We start from the raw sequence: 16028 nt of genomic DNA, 5'->3' as shown, positions 1-16028 counted from the left end.
CTCACTTACAACTGAGGATGTATTAAATTCCACAGGGTAACTTACAATCTATGAACACACTGAATTTCTAGATTACAAAAATAAGCATTGTCACAACGTTCAAAAATGGACAGGTTAATTTTAAGGAATGAAGCTATAATTAATGAGGGAATAAACAAGTGAATAAATGAAGACATTGGTGACTTAAAAAAGACACAATGATCATTTAACTATATATGGACATTCACACCAAGTCACTTATTAGATAATTTAATAATTGAAATACCACAAACCATGCCAGCATGTTCTTTACTTTTATACTTTTAACGATGTGAAACTATGGCATTAATGTCTGGCCATACAGCCTGTTCCAACAAAACAAGGCCCTGCAATAGTGCAATGCAAAGTGTAAGATACAAGTTAAATTTTTTGTTTCGCTACACTCTCTTCACGGTTACCTAGCTCTCTATATTCTGTGTGCACTGTAAAACAATCTGTTCCCTGTGTAAATGGAAAACAAACAGAAAGGTGTGCAAGAGCCACAAAACACATTCCAGTAGGTAGCGTGTAGCAAGCAAGGAATTGGGGCGGGGGGAAAAAGGTTTCTGGCATGATGAAGAAAAAGTAGGCAACACAATCGATTTCTTAATTGCTAGTTAACTTGCTAGGGCAAAGCTTGTCTCTCTCACGACTGAACAGCGCTCACAACAGCCAACTATGTGACACATGCCACTATATTGATATATGACAGGCAGGTTAAATCATCCATTCTATACAGAGTATGCCAGGCAGACACAAAGCTGACAACCTCCTAGCTAAACTAATTGATGCGGTGAAGACGGACAGCTGCAGTCTTCTAGCTACCGGTCGCGCGGGCATGCAAGTGGTTCCATACTGGGAAAGTGGCTGTATATGTCCGCAAATGCACCCAACAAAGTGGTTGAGCAACTGGTACAATTTTGCAGCGGTCTGCGGACGCTGAAATGTCCGAGCCACTCTGATGAGTGAACTGGGACTCACTTGCCTGCTTGTCGGTTGACGGTAAATGATCGTTAATGAGGATCGGCTATCGGTCAGAAGAAGGAAAAAAAAAAAAAAATAACTAAATTAGCATCATCTAGTTTCAGCTGTACACTTGTGATTTTTCAGCCCATGTTTCCATGCAGTCTGAGTAAAGCTAAATTCACACTCAAAGTCACCAGATCCCTGCTACACAACTTGCTGTCTTGTAATCAGGAGTCTTGAAGTTGTGGTTTTGCCACTACATGACTGACATTGGCTCACACACACTACAAGATCTTTCACCAGAAGGAATCGCCGATGAGTATGTCTGGTCTCCAAACTATGTTCTGTCACGAAAACACACACGAGAAGTGACACGGGACATGATGTAATACAATGTGCAAGACTAGATTTTTTTGTTCCAAAAATGGATGTCTGCCAGAAACAAGTGCTCCAAGTTGTTGGTACACTTTACAGCGATAAAACAAAAAAGGAAAAGAAGCGTTAGGGGTTGTTGTCGTTGGTGCACATCTACACTATTTATAGCCCGTTTCCTCTAGTTGGAAGAACAACTTTGGACCCTGTTGCAAATGCAACACATACAGTTAACTTGCCATTGTTGCAAGTGACCCATTCCCCAGGTTTCCCCCTTAACCCGTGTCTTGCTCTCTAATTGGCTGTAGCTCCCCGACAGGTCCAGATATTTAGCCTGCTAGATATCGGGAATGTGTCTGCGAGGCACCAGCGAACAGTTCACGGAACATAGTACTCGAGCCAACGCCAATTTGCTTCTGATCTGGAGCTTTTGTCGGGGAGCTTCAAATACTGTCAGCGAGTGGTAAATCACGGTTAAAGTCAGGTGATGGTAATTTTAAATTTTCAAAAAATACCACAAACTCCAATGGCTTCATTTCCACCAAGCTCTTTTCTTATTGCCATCTCCAAACATTGCTGCAGTGGAGCAATGCATCTTAAGATACCCCTAAGCTGCAACTATCAACTTGTCCTCACTCATGATAATTCTGCCACCACTTGAACAGACATCATTGTTTCAGATCTGTGTCTTTTCACTGACTTAATGCTTTTGCGCCATCTCAAAATCTCCCTTGATGTTGTATCTGAAGGCAACAATTAAAAGAAGCAGACATGGCACCTAGAAGACAGCGTAGGTAGGCCCTCAGACCATGACATAGCAGCCTCTCCCTCTGCCCAGCATTGCATTGGTGCCTCTTATTTCTTAAGGCAATATATATTTCTTATATTCATAAACTTGTCAAGTAAGCTGCGGCCAATATGACCATGAAGAAAAAAAAAAAAATTAAGTTTGCATAAGTTCAAAGAACCTCACTGACCGGGTAGGCTAATGCAAACAAGACATCCAACCACTCAGTAATATTACCTGGCCTTTTAACTGGCCTCAGCTACAGGTCAGAACCAGTTGTAGCCCACTTTCAAAAGGACTGGGGTAAAAAAAAAAAAATCCTCAGATTGCAGAGGCCTCTCTTGCAGCCCGACGGTAACAAGCTCCTGCTCTGCCTCTCTCCCCCTCAGCATGCATTTCAGTCTAACTCACATTACTGAGTCTGCATTGTTGACCAGGAGCAGAGCAGCCTAAATATAGTCAAAACCCTTCAGCGGCTGGGGGAAGAGAGCGCGCAAGAGGGAAAGGGAGGGAAGACAGAGACAGAGAGAGAGAGAGAGAGAGAGAGAGAGAGAGAGAGAGAGAGAAAGAGAGAGAGAGAGAGCGAGAGAGCGAGAGAGACAGAGAGAGAGAGAGCGAGAGAGAATATGAGCCTGCTCAAAAACAAAAAGCCAGAAGGCAGAATGAGACTTTTTTGGACAGTCTCCCAATACTCTAAATAAAAGGCTTGAGATATGACCCACAGCATGCAGGAGATTGAGACAGCAATGGGAGGGGGAGTGGGGGGGCTGCAAAGAGACGCACTTTCTAGACGACACCTACCCTCAGAGTCCTGCTGCTCTCGAGACCCACGATTCCCCATGCTGAATGCAAAACTGCGTATGGACAGTAAAAGGAGAGGGGGCTTTCTCTTCAAACCCCCTCTCTAACTTCTTCCTGTCCTCTTTACAGGTGCCCTCTCAGAATGACTTCTTTTAATGCTCAGCCCTCCCTCTTCCAGCGTGTCTCCATTTTGCTCCTCCCTCTGACCTTCCTGATTCCTCCCTGCCTTTCACTTTTTTCACCTTCCTTTTCCCCTCCCTCCCTCTACAGTGTATTGGCAGGAGGGCTAAACTATTCAGTTGTGTCATTCGGAGCAGCTCTGATTTGCCTGAAGACTCCCCTATCTCTCCACCCTGAATAAGTGATCTGATCCATGCTGGCATCACAACCTACTACAAAAGGGGTGGACAGTGAGTATGTACATACAGTATATGTGGCATGAGTTAAGCAAATCACTCAACTGGGGGGGTGGGAGTCTTAAAAATAGTCACCATACTCCGTCAGCACAGTGAATGTGTGTGTGTGTGTGTGTGTGTGTGTTTACCTGACTGCTAGAAAAGGACTCAATGGTCAGACAGACTGCACCACTTAAGAGGACCAGAGGGTGGTGGAGGAATGATATTCTGGGACTGTTACTATGCAGTTACCAGAATGTTATGGTGTCATTGTAGATCCTAAAGGCAAAAGGCCTAATCATTTCCAGATATATAGTATTTCTGTATAACTTTCATGTCTCTGTGACATGGTGGAAACCTGAAACAGCCCTTGGCACCTCTGCACTTTCAAAGCCAATATAATGGTCAAGCCCATAAGAGAGCAGAGTTTGAGAGCCATGTCCCACTGTCACATGACCAGTTATTTAGGGTCATGTACCAACTTCGTGTGACGACATTGCCATGTGATTTGCAGAATGACCAATGTGACACACACACCCTCCAACACAATCACAGTCATACAAATAGCTGGCATAAATACCAACACAGTTCTCTCATATAACCAGTAGCTTGCTATTGTGAAGAGAGTAACTTATTTGGACAACAAATAGAAATCCACTAAATTAGCACCAAGTCTGTCAGAGTCACACCAATAAACACAGCAGCCTTTACTTGCATAATTTATAATAAATAGTTCATAATAAACAATATTATGTAAAATGAAATTAAAAAAAGAACTTTGATTTTGGAGATTGGTTGCGAAGTCTGGGACAGTAGAGAGTAGACAGTCAGGACAGTTGTGGGACACAGATGACAAAAGTTGGTTATTTGAGCCCTGGTGCAAACAATAGTTATAGATTTACTAACCATTTACCAAACCTTTTTTTATTTCTCGTTGAATTTTTTAAAGTACAATGACCATCAAACAGTGCACATACACTGTGCAAAGGGCAGGACATGGGAAGCCTGATAGAAGTAATTGTGTGTTTGCAGTCCTGTATTCAGGCCAGCGCATTCTACTGCTGATGAGCTTTAGTTTAAACAAAGACAACACATAGTTCAGATGCCTGCTGGTGGGGGGGGGGTCAGCAAGTTTGTTTTCAGGGCATCATCATTTCTTGTGATGTAATGACACACAAGCACCTCTAGAGGGTTTGACAACACATGGGATCAACAGCAAACATATGTAGTGCTACTGTATTTAGCCCGGATTTCAAGAGCAACGCAGTCACAAACAACCTTGCTAAGTGTCTCTGTGTGTGAGTGGCTCAGGTGAGGCCCCAGGTAGAGCCTCTTACCATAAGTACCATATTCAGCGGGGCTCGTGCCTGGGTAGAAGCCTGGGGTGCCTGGTGGGACTGGGTATTGCTGGGGCGTGGCCACGTAGGTTGCTGACCGGTACTAAGAAACAAAGAAGAGGGAGCAGGAAAGACAGGACAATATCATTAGATACAGTCATAAGAGCAATATAAATCCTGAGTACAAACGTAGGCCTGCACAACAAGATGCTTTTCCTTCTCTTCACATTACACAGATTTAGGCAATTTAAAAAAGGTACTAATCAATGTTTTTTAATCCAATGCTCACAGATTTTTTTTCCAATGCTTACAGATTTTTTTCAAAACAAGATAAACACAACACAAGTTCTATATCACAGAGATTATATGAGGAAAGATGTGGTGGGGTGTGTCATGTTAGCTGTCCCATATACCATCTGGCTCTGCTAAAAAAGAAAATTTGGCAGCTACTTGAACACTCCCCCAGTCTGTGCCCCCTACCTGTCCCGGTATAAAGTAGGCGGGTCCCTGTGGTGAGCTGGGGAAGGGCAATTGCTGCCCAGGGATCATCATCATTTGGGAGCCAGGGCCCGGCTGGTAGACGTGGGTGGGCGTCACAGGCCGAGGGCCGCTGCTGGGAGGGACACCCCGAGGCCCACTGTTGGGAGGCAGGCTGGGCCTGCTAGTGTAATAGGGCTAGAGAGGAGGCAAGGATTGAGAGGACAGAGAAAATATGTAGAGGATAGTGGGAAAGACAAAAGAAAGGCCACAGGACAATGTGGGAAGAGGAATGGGATGGAAATAATGTTAGGAGAGAGAGACAAATAAAGTAGGGCTGCAGCTATCGATTATTTTAGTAATCGAGTATTCTACCGATTAATCGGATAAGAAATACTTTTGTTTTATTGAAGAGCAATAGTATACAATAGTTTGGTTTAATTTTTGGAAAAAGCAACATCTCTATTGCCTACATTATCATCTCTCAAAACACTAAACGTATTAAGTAGATTTAAGTGCCATATTACATTGTTTTTAAAGAAAACATTTTCTTAAGTGAAATAACAACCTCAAACTAAGGCATACATTAAACATACATAAACATTACCTTAAGTTGTGCAACTTAACTTTCAGAACTACAAGTTTCAATCTGAGACTGATCTGTATATAGGCCTATATGTAAATATTAGTTAGCTATTTTTATTTATATATTTGACTACAATGCTACACAGCTCTGTTACACTTATGCCAATAGATCGTTGATCAGCTGTTTCTCTGTGAAGAGAGAGTATGAGAGAAAATGGTACGCAACAATCAGCTGTTTTTCTGGCTCTTTAGATCAAATTGTGGTCACCGCTACCTTTTTTTCTTGTGTTTGATTTTGGTAGTTGTTGTGGTTGGTGTAGTTTCATCGTCGTTTTAATTACGTTTGAACGGATTCCAAACTTTGGACACTGTCGTTTTCTCCAGCCTGACTCTTCTCTTAGCCCCTTACACTCTTTCTTCTTTTTGTAATCAGTCTTCATGGCATGTGTCGCCAGCAGCGTCAGCCCGGTGTGCGACAGTATTAATCCTCCGTGAGTAAACACCGTGAGCAATGCTACCTTGGTAACATTAATTAAACGAAGCTTCGAGGCAAATCATTTTGCGTCGAGGATTTTTAGTAATCAAATTATTCGAGTTACTTGAGGAATCGTTTCAGCCCTAAAATAAAGTAATTTTTAGTTACCTTTCTGAGACCGCCGACATAAAAACCATCCCACATGCCCTCGTATGATTTTATCTCTTGGACCAAGTGGAACTAGCTTGTCCAACCTAATAGCTAGGCTCATAGTTTGTCTGTGAATCTATGGCTAGACTCCAACTGGAAACATATTGGCCCTGCCTGCCTGAAGAGATAAAGCAGCTAATGCTGGTTCATTCAGAGCCTCCTCATTGACATTCTGCTGCTGGCCTGGGAGCTAACCGCCGTAGCCAGCAAAATGACACCAAGCCAACAAAGCACAACACTGCCAAATATTAGACACACACATATGCTCTCCTTAAGATGAGGAAAAAAAGGGCAGGTAAAACTGGAAGAAAGAGGACATTGAGTTACCTGCAGCGACCTGAAGCTTCCCTTCAGCAGCGTAAACACAGATCACACAAAGACACATCAAATGGAAACAAAAAGAGGGTGGGAATAGAAGGATTGAGAAAAAGAGAGCACCACAATCAGTTAGAGCAAAGCACCCAGAAACAGTCAGTTCTGAGCCAAGCAGTGAATTAACAAGCAGCATGCAGATAATAGGCAGAGCAGTACATCCAAATATACTAGGTCTAGTTACTCTTGAATGAGATGCAAAATATAACTGGAAGATGGGTTTTGATCACCTAGATGTTTACCGCTTTCAACAAAGAGAGAGAGACAGACTGTTTCTAATTAGTTTGTTTTGATAACAAACTTCAAATCACTTTCTCAGAACATTTTTATGAAGGATAGTGAAACACCTGTTTTCAGGTATACCTGAATATATGGAGGATATTATTACGCACTTATATTTAGCTACAGCTATAATTCACAAAGGCACTTGCATTCTCAGGTACAGTAGGTGAAATAAAAAGGCCTTTCCTAAAAAAAAAAAAAAAAAAAAAATAGCATGACATATTGTTAAATATTACCAGTAAATAAAATGATGTGCGGTCAAGCTAGTTTATTTTATATTCTTTGGGTTTATCAGAATTTTTTGTGTATCATTTCATGAAATAAATAATTCCCCTCTTTAATTTTCCTAATTAGGTGTCACTATGACTTGTTACATGTATCACATTTTGAAAACTATTCTGATAAATTTCCCATAATTTTATTTATGAATATTACCTAAAAGCAATAACAGTCACCCATAAAATTGCCATAACAGTAGTGTAGCTCTCAGTGAGGATGTCCAGACTTTTCTGTTTTTAGTAGTCAATGCACACATTCTCTACTGCTTCTAATATATGTTAAAGTGATGGTTCGGAGTAATTTCACCCTAGGGACCTTGGCACCATGACCTCGAGCCAAACACCCCCCGAGAAGCTTTTTTCACCTGGGTCTAACATTGGGAGAGTTAGCGTAGAGCAGCGTTATCAGCTGAATAGCTTATTAGCGCAGGGGCTAATGGACCCACGTTTGTATCTGGTAAATGACCCCACTAATAATGCCCGAAATAATACCAAACGTCTACAGTAGTACATATAGGTTATGTACTCATAAAACGATGGATTGGAAAGTTTGTAAGTACACCAGAAGTTTATGAACACTTGCCTGCTGGCTTCTGCTCTCTGCTGTTGTTGCTGCTGCCGGCAGTAAGACGAGTGCTTAGGGCTGTCTACAAATTACAACACCGAAAAGAGATGCAACAAAAATATTTTTCATAGGGTGAAATTACCCCGAACCATCACTTTAAAAGGATAGGAAACCCACCACCACCCTTGCGTTAGACAGTTGTACTGTTAGTACCTGTTGGTGTATAGGTCGCGGCCCTGGGGCAAACTAGAGGAGGAGAGGCAGATAGGACAGAGGTTAAAGACAAAAGCACAAGATCCATGCTTCACTCTCCACTGACGGGCATCTTCCAGTTCTGCACCTTTACAACTGCACCTAAAGGCTAACATAACACTGTTGTTCAGACAGTCTAAAAACAATGGAACCGTGACAGTTTGGCACAAATACACAAAATACAGCCCAAGTAGATAGATGTCAGTGTGAGCATGTTGCACACTAAGCAGTGATATTGTGTGAGGTAGAGTACGAAGGACATGTTGACACTGACAGGTAAAAAGAAGGTGCAGAACTGGTAAGAAATAGGCAAACAGACATGCAGGCATTCTACGAAATTAACGGATGGATTCAGGAGACTGTACACTATGTTTTCCACTGAGAAGATTTCAGATAGTGGCAGTGAGCAGCAATTAAGGCAAACTTGCATACAGGCACATTTGCAGCAGGGAATATAAGACCTAAGACCCTTGTTGGATTTTGTCTGTCACCCATCTGACATAACTGGGGGTTAGGAATTATACAATACAAATGTTTCATTTGCCATGCTCCAAAGAAAACTCTTTTTTTCTGGAATGGAGCCAAGTGCACCATAGTAGTGGGTAAGGTGAGCAGTGGTCAGGCCTACCTGTCGGGGCTGTGGTGTTGGGTTCATTTGTGGAGGCGGTGGGGAGGCAAACAGAACAGAAGGGGGTTGCCCAGGGGGGAATGGGGGCTGCAAGAGACAGGAAATGATATCAACAGCAGAAAAGTGGGACGCAAGAGAAATAGAGAGGAAGGCAGAGTAGTAGTATACGGTCAACAAGTGCACAGATACACATGCCGATATTTGTGGTCCATTATTCTTCTCTTTCACAATATCAGCATCCATTCTGCTTCCCCAAACTGGGGGCATGACGACCGGCATCTATTGCAGGCAACAGACTGTCTATGGATAATACAACCCCACTTCAAAATATCCAAACTACCCCTTAAACTAGGAGAAGGGAAAACTTTCCGAATTTGATTATAGATTTATTTTAAAGAAAACAATGGGGAGTTGTTGTAGGCCTGATAACAATGAAGATGTTGCAAGCTACAATGGCAACTGACAATGTGATGGCAATGCTGTAAATGGATAACGTAGCAGTCATAAACATGGCAGTAGTTATTTCTGATACTATCACTAATCACTATGGAGTACGACTGTGTTGTGAGACTTTCTGCTGCATGGTTGAGTAAGGTTTTAATTTTTTTCCAGATTCTGTTTTTATTTTTTCCCAAATTCCGTGTTTTCCATTTCATCCAGAATCTAATGAATTTGATGTAACAAAAGATTCCACTTTTTGTAAAATAAGGTGCTTCACATCGGAGCTTCACATTATAAATAAATAAATAAAACATTCCATTCTTTTTGACATGACGTGTGTGCGTGCGTGGAGGAGCAAAGCCCTCTGTGAAACACCAACACAGAGAGAAGAGGACAAAAGCAGCATGCCTGTAAATGACTGTGGGGGAAAACTGATGTTTCTAAACTGCATCCACAGTTCGGCAAATTCCACAATATTCCAAGTTTTACAGTTGATTATGTTTTTACTATCTGTAAAACTGAATTACTCTCTGAGTTTTCCGCATCGGGGAATCACAAAATACCAAAGAACGGATTGTGGCTGCTGTGACCATTCTCTACCAGAAAGTACATTGTTGTGCAATCTGCTATTCATTACGTGCACACAAAGTAGGGCTGCCCCCTGAAAGTCGATGAGTCAAATAATCCGTTGGTGACCCCTCAGTCGACTTGAAGTAGCCGTTTGTTTTGTTGTTGTCAGTCAGTGTGCATTACATTATATTGTAATATTCTAGCAGGAGAAGCGTACTGATTACAGCGTTTCCTAAGGGTGGTCTCTAGATGTCAATGGTGAGAACACGGCAAAAAAAGTCACACTCACAAAGCACAGTAAACGAGATGTGTCTGTGTCTCAAAAACAGGTTGGGGGAGTTGCCGTCATCGCTGCTGACCCCTGACACACTGAGGCCTGTCTGCCCCGGTTGACGCCGTCCGTCCCCGCAGAGAGACAAGGCACAGCAGGCATTAAGGCCACGGCCCTGGGAAGCAGCGAGGGGTGCTGTAGAGCCACCTTCACCCCTAACATTTCCAAGCCGACCTAAATCCAGTCGTGGTGCACCACCACGGAGGAAATGTGGGGAGACGAGGGGATCCTGCCACACTTAGTGGCCGCCCCTGACCTGCCTGCCGATATGGATTTTTTCTTACCGCGTTTGAAAGGCAAAAAATTCTCACGGTATCGCGGTATACCGCAACCCCCTTACGAGAGTAGCGTAAGTTAGAACGAGAATGGCAGGAGGAGAGCAAGCGGTAACGGAGAGCAAGCGGTAACGGAGAGTAGCGTATGAGTGTCGCTGTGAGGAAAGCGAGACGAAAAAGAGTTGATGTAAAGTGAGTTAAAAGTGAACAATAAAACAACAAGCTAGAGCTTCTCAAGACACGGTGGCTTTATCTATTATCAATACTGCCGGTAAAGTGAATGGCGTTACCCCCGAAAAAACATCGGCTTAAACCTTAGGCTACGAAACGTGCACGCAGGCTGAAATTCAACCATGCCATTTTATCGGGATAAAGCTACAAACATAAGGAAACTCCGCTAGCTACTAGGCTAATGTGCAATGTTAAAGGTCACATGACATGGTACTCTTTGGAGGCTTTTATATAGACCTTAGTGGTCCCCTAATACTTTATCTGAAGTCTCTTTCCCGAAATTCAGCCTTGGTGCAGAATCATAGCCACTAGAGCCAGTCCCCACAATGAGCTTTCCTTAGTATGTGCCATTTCTGTGTCTGTATCTACTGAGGAGGAGAGGGGGGGGTCAAGGTGGAGGGTAGGGGTGCGGCCTTGACCAACTGCCACTTTGCTCGTTTGAAAGCCATGTTGTCTCTCTCTCACGGGTGGGCCAAATTCTCTGGGTGGGCAAAGCAGAGAAAGAGGAGGTAACCTTGTAACCTGACTCTGCCAGATGGATTGCTTCGCATTTGCTCGGCATATCCATCTGGGAACTTTCCGTTGGAGAACTTTTGGGAAGGGGCGGAAATACTGGTTAGCTGATTGGATGAACCATCTGTCTATCACCTATGTTGGTGATAGACGGGCCAAATCAACCAATCAGATCCACGAAGCGTATGAAAATACAACCACAAGCCCGCCCCTGCTGCTGGAGGCAAAGCATAGCTCGTTAGCTCAACATGCAAGCAACATGTCAGTAAAGGAGATTTGCCATTTGTGTAACGAGAATTTAGGAATAAAAGGCATCATTTCAGGTTCCCGGACCATATTCCAAAAGAAGGATCCAAGAGAAAAAACCTTTTATAGACTAATGTTAACAGGCAGGCAATGGATTTCACCCTTGGAAAATGTATGAAATTTAACATATGTAAACATCTTTTTAAACAAGAAAATTATGTTGATTTAAGAGAATCAGAAACCACTATTATAGCCTTTTTAACAGTGATTGGCTGGCCCAGCTTGTTAATAGCCAGTGTATGTTCATTTTAGCTTCCAGTTTGTTAGATGGCACCAACATTTGGTCTGATCATAACTGGCCTGGCAACCCAAAGGCCAAGGTTTTGCTTCCAGATTTGTTTGGTGACTTATGATGTGGGGGTCTTCCCCCAGATTTTTTTTAGCATTAAACACTTCATTTTCTGCATTTTGGTGAATTTGTATGCACCTATTTCTACCTTTATCTTTATGTAAAGAGAAACATTAGGCTACAATCCAAATATAACAACATAATGGACAATATTGCAGTAAGGCTGTCAGGAATTCTGTATTGCTTTCATCTATTTATTCTCCTTTAGATTGACTTTTCTAATTATATCTGAGTCAGCACACATGTAGTTTAGGCATCATTTATTCTTCCCTTTTTTGCATCTTTTGTTGGGGAAGTAACCTCCGTAAATGTGAATATGACAATTATTCACCTCAGTGATACATTATTCATTTAATTTATTGTTATAAGTTATAATATAGGCTATTACGAGAATAAAGTCACTATATTTTAGAAAATAATCTATAGGCTACCTGCACCGTAGTCTGTGCATTACGTGATTGCTCTGCTGATACGGTAGATCTCAGACCTTCTGACAGACACAGAGCCCCGTTTGAAACACAGAACCCCGTTTGAGACGTTTAGGGAAGTGGCTGTACGCTGCTAAACATCGGAGGTGGAAACCCGAAACTTATGGCAGAAATACACGGAGCTCAAACGCGACACATCTGCCGCAGCATGTCCACAGCAGAGCGCATCCATAAACCTGAAGCTGCGCAGCTTTTTACAACGAGAGTGGACACTAAGCGACGTCCGGTTTCATATTTGTCAGTCAACTTTTCAAAATACATTTGGGGTTACACTCAAAACATTCGGGGCTGAACCCCGGCAAAATGTTTGATGCTGAAGGAGACGGAGCTGAGCTCCGGCAGGGTGTGTTGTGGACCTGAGGAGGGGGAGCTGCGCTCCAGCCCAATTTAACCTTTGGGCCCATCTGAGCTTTCATTTTCTCAAAGGCAGAGCAGGATACCCAGGGCTCGGTTTACACCTATCGCCATTTCTAGCCACTGGGGGACCATAGGCAGGCTGGGGGAATGCATATTAATGTTAAAAAAACTCAAAAATCAAATTTTCATGCCATGGGACGTTATGGTGTCTACCTCAGCTGAGAATGTCTTTGCCTTTCCTACCATGCAAAGACATTTCTCCGATACAAGACATTACACAGGTACTCTCGCTAGGGCTGGGCGATAAAACGATAACGATATGTATCGCGATAGACACATAATCAATATCAATAGAAAATGCGGTCGATAAAACGTTCGATAACTTGTTTTTCTTCATCAGAAGAAACCAGAGGTTGTGAATCAAGTTTGGTTGCATGAACAAAGGCCCTCACTCTCTGGCAACCTAGCAACGTGGGGAGTGACACTCTAACAGCCAATCATGTAACAGTATCAAGTTTGGTTGCGCCACATCGCTGTCTCGTGTTCTTCAATAACAGAACCGGCGTGGAGTGGAAAGTGAGTGCCGCAGCGAGCGAGGAAATCGTTGATAAAACCATAGACAGTATAAAACAGGAAAAGTCAGTATGGCAGTTTTGGGGATTTTATAAGTCTGACCGTAGTCAGACCAATGTAAATCAGACCGTCGTCCCCACCAACACTGGTACGACCACAAACTTGTTTTACCACTTTTAGCGTTCACACTTTGGAGCACAGCCGTATTCGCCATCAACGTCCAACAACATCTGCAGCTGCAACACGGCACAAGCAGCAGACCACCATGGAGAGTCAGCGCCTTACTAAACGCTACAAAGAAATAACGAAGGCAGACGTGCTGAGCACTGTCCAGAAGCCAGGTTACCAACCTAGCACTAAACCTGCAGAAAATAGTTCCTTCTCAGGTTTCTTATATTTAGCTAACACTTTGCACTATTTTATGACACTTTATTAAGCATTTCTTACTTATTCTTTAATTTTGCACCTTAATGTTAAGAGATAATTGTTAAGTGTTCATTGTAATTTTAGACCTGTTTACATTTGAATTATTTGAGTGTTTTCCATGGTTGTGTTGACATTTCTGCTTTTATAACTGAGGGGATTATAATCAGAGCAGGGTTAAGTTTAAAATAAAAATGTTTAAATTTAATATATTTTTCTCCTGGTCCTTATTTTAAACAGGTCATAAAAAATATCAATAATTATCGATATCGACCGATATGAAAAACTTATATCGTGATACAGTTTTCAACCATATCGCCCAGCCCTAACTCTCGCATATAGGCCTAATAGTCAACACGAATGGAATGTTATTATGGGTCATGGAACACTGCGCCCCCCAACTCGCGAAAGGTCGGATTTGCTCCATCTTTTGATGATAAGTTTTGAAAAAACCTTGAATCCATGATGTCCGAGACACAATGTCATCAGACACAATCCATGTCACTAGAATCAATTAATTCATGTCATTAGACACAACATGGACACAGCAGGCCAATGTTTTTTTGCGGTGATGATGGTGATGAGCTCAGAGCTGCGGAAGCAAAAGAGGAAGTTAAGTAGCAGGGTTCCTTACCTGTGGAAGGCCAGGGGAGGGGGCAGGGTGGGGGGTGGAAGGGGGTCCTGTTATGGGCTGTGGTGCTTTATTCATTTCATGGAGTTCTGCATGGGGAGGCTGATGTGGACCTGTGCACAAAACTGACGGAGGAGAGAACAGGGGTTAAATGGATCTAAGCTGAATTGTCACATTCAGTACCAAACAAGTGAGGCCCAATGGCCAACAATGTAATACAACGTGTAGCAGAAATGATAGCGTGGAATGTGGTACATTTTGTTTTTAGAGAATGCTTAAAGGTTTACTTGAATAGGTCTTCATAAAATTAAATTAGTGTGTTTAGAGTTTAAGTTAAATTCAGATTTAACTGGAAAATTCAACCCAAAGTTGGCATTACTTGTTAACAGTCACAGCTCACATGTATACTTACATGTATGAATCGTTTTAGGTCCTAAGTGTAGTTACACTAAGGAAAGTTTTTTCCTAAAAGACAGACAGTAAGAGAAACCTTGTTAACAATGTGCGTATTGGCTAATAGCACATTCCAAATACTTTACAGCATCCACAATAACCTAATCTTTTTCAACCAAAGAAGTTACTATGTACCAAACAGACGGCAGCGTAAAGGCTAACACAACATTGAGAAGAGCATAGAATTGTGCAAATTTGAATTATATTGTAGGTTTGCAGCAGGTTTATAAACGTGCAATGTTACAAGTTTATAATAGTGATTAAGAAACTGTGTTTGGCACAATGTTGGGCATGTCCGGTTGATATAAGATCCATTTAATAAAGGCCACCACTGGCAATGATACCAATCCAATGTATTGGATCAATTCAAGAAACAAAGCCTACATATAGTTCAGAGTTTGTCAGAATGAAACAATTTTTTTTCACTGACCAAAGGGTAATTTCATGATTCTAGTGTGAACATCTTTATGTTATATGGTCTTTGCAATGGTGACAGACTTGGTATTTATAGCCGAAGCCTACATTATCCGTCACTGTGACACACATTCACCTATTTTCCCTGATACACACACACACACTTGCTCCCACACACACAGCCAACAGCAGTGTAAAAAGCCTGAGTCATGATGAGTCTAGGTGTTTTTTCTTTTTTCAAAGAAGAGGAAATCACGCTGCAGAAGTGGTTGTAATCACCATGGTTACAATGACTGATGTCAACACACAAACAGAAGAAGACAAAAAGATGGCGAGGGTTTTCATATAGCCAGATGAAAGCCCAGCCTAAGAAAAACACTGATTGACGGACATCGATGGTAAGCTCATCCCCAAAATAATAGAGCCTTGGGGCTTGGAGAACGGCAGAAATATAAGAGTTAGGAAAGAGTACACTGTAAAGGGGTGTCAGGCAACATTTTAAAAGGCTCATCCACAGACAGAAAGATTGTGAGAATGAGCAGGGCTAGCTGGGCGATGAAGTGCTGAGTAAACAATCTCAGGGCTAAAAGAGGGTCTCAGACTAACAACCTACACTGTCTCGCAATGAAAAACCTTGAGGTGTTTGGGGGAATGCTTTACCTTTAACTACTAGGCCAGTGACGCACACTGTCAACACCACAATGGTTAGTCTGCAGAATTTATCCAAATGAGTAGCCAATACAAATTGTGAAAACAGTGTCCCAGCACTACACTGTTTTATGGGAGTGTAAGCTAATGCAAGGCACCCACACCTTATTCCACCCGCTAATCACTAGTCAATCGAGCTGGTCTGATTTGCAGCACTGTGGAGAT

General features: G+C 42.3%; 1 protein-coding gene across 7 annotated transcripts in view; it reads right to left on the bottom strand.

The window, feature by feature from the left end:
• The window catches only part of eif4g1b (eukaryotic translation initiation factor 4 gamma, 1b), a 46286-nt gene that overhangs the window by 27164 nt on the left and 3094 nt on the right, over nt 1-16028 (bottom strand). The window contains exons 2-8 of one of the 7 annotated variants that reach the window (XM_028570909.1): nt 14701-14753; nt 14292-14413; nt 8801-8887; nt 8134-8166; nt 6751-6771; nt 5157-5351; nt 4677-4779 (exon numbers count right to left, since the gene is read on the bottom strand). In XM_028570909.1, the coding sequence (XP_028426710.1) occupies nt 4677-4779; nt 5157-5351; nt 6751-6771; nt 8134-8166; nt 8801-8887; nt 14292-14366 (514 nt within the window). In that variant the 5' untranslated portion in view covers nt 14367-14413; nt 14701-14753. Of the gene's footprint in view, nt 1-2380; nt 2580-2944; nt 3111-3488; nt 3510-4676; nt 4780-5156; nt 5352-6750; nt 6772-8133; nt 8167-8800; nt 8888-14291; nt 14414-14700; nt 14754-16028 lie in introns of those variants that run through there. The other 6 variants (XM_028570917.1, XM_028570924.1, XM_028570933.1 and 3 more) reach the window with 6 other exon arrangements.

Source organism: Perca flavescens, chromosome 3 (genome assembly GCF_004354835.1).
Source record: "Perca flavescens isolate YP-PL-M2 chromosome 3, PFLA_1.0, whole genome shotgun sequence".
Taxonomy (NCBI): domain Eukaryota; kingdom Metazoa; phylum Chordata; class Actinopteri; order Perciformes; family Percidae; genus Perca; species Perca flavescens.
Note: the sequence above shows the minus strand (reverse complement) of the source record. Positions and strands in the feature narration are given on the sequence as shown.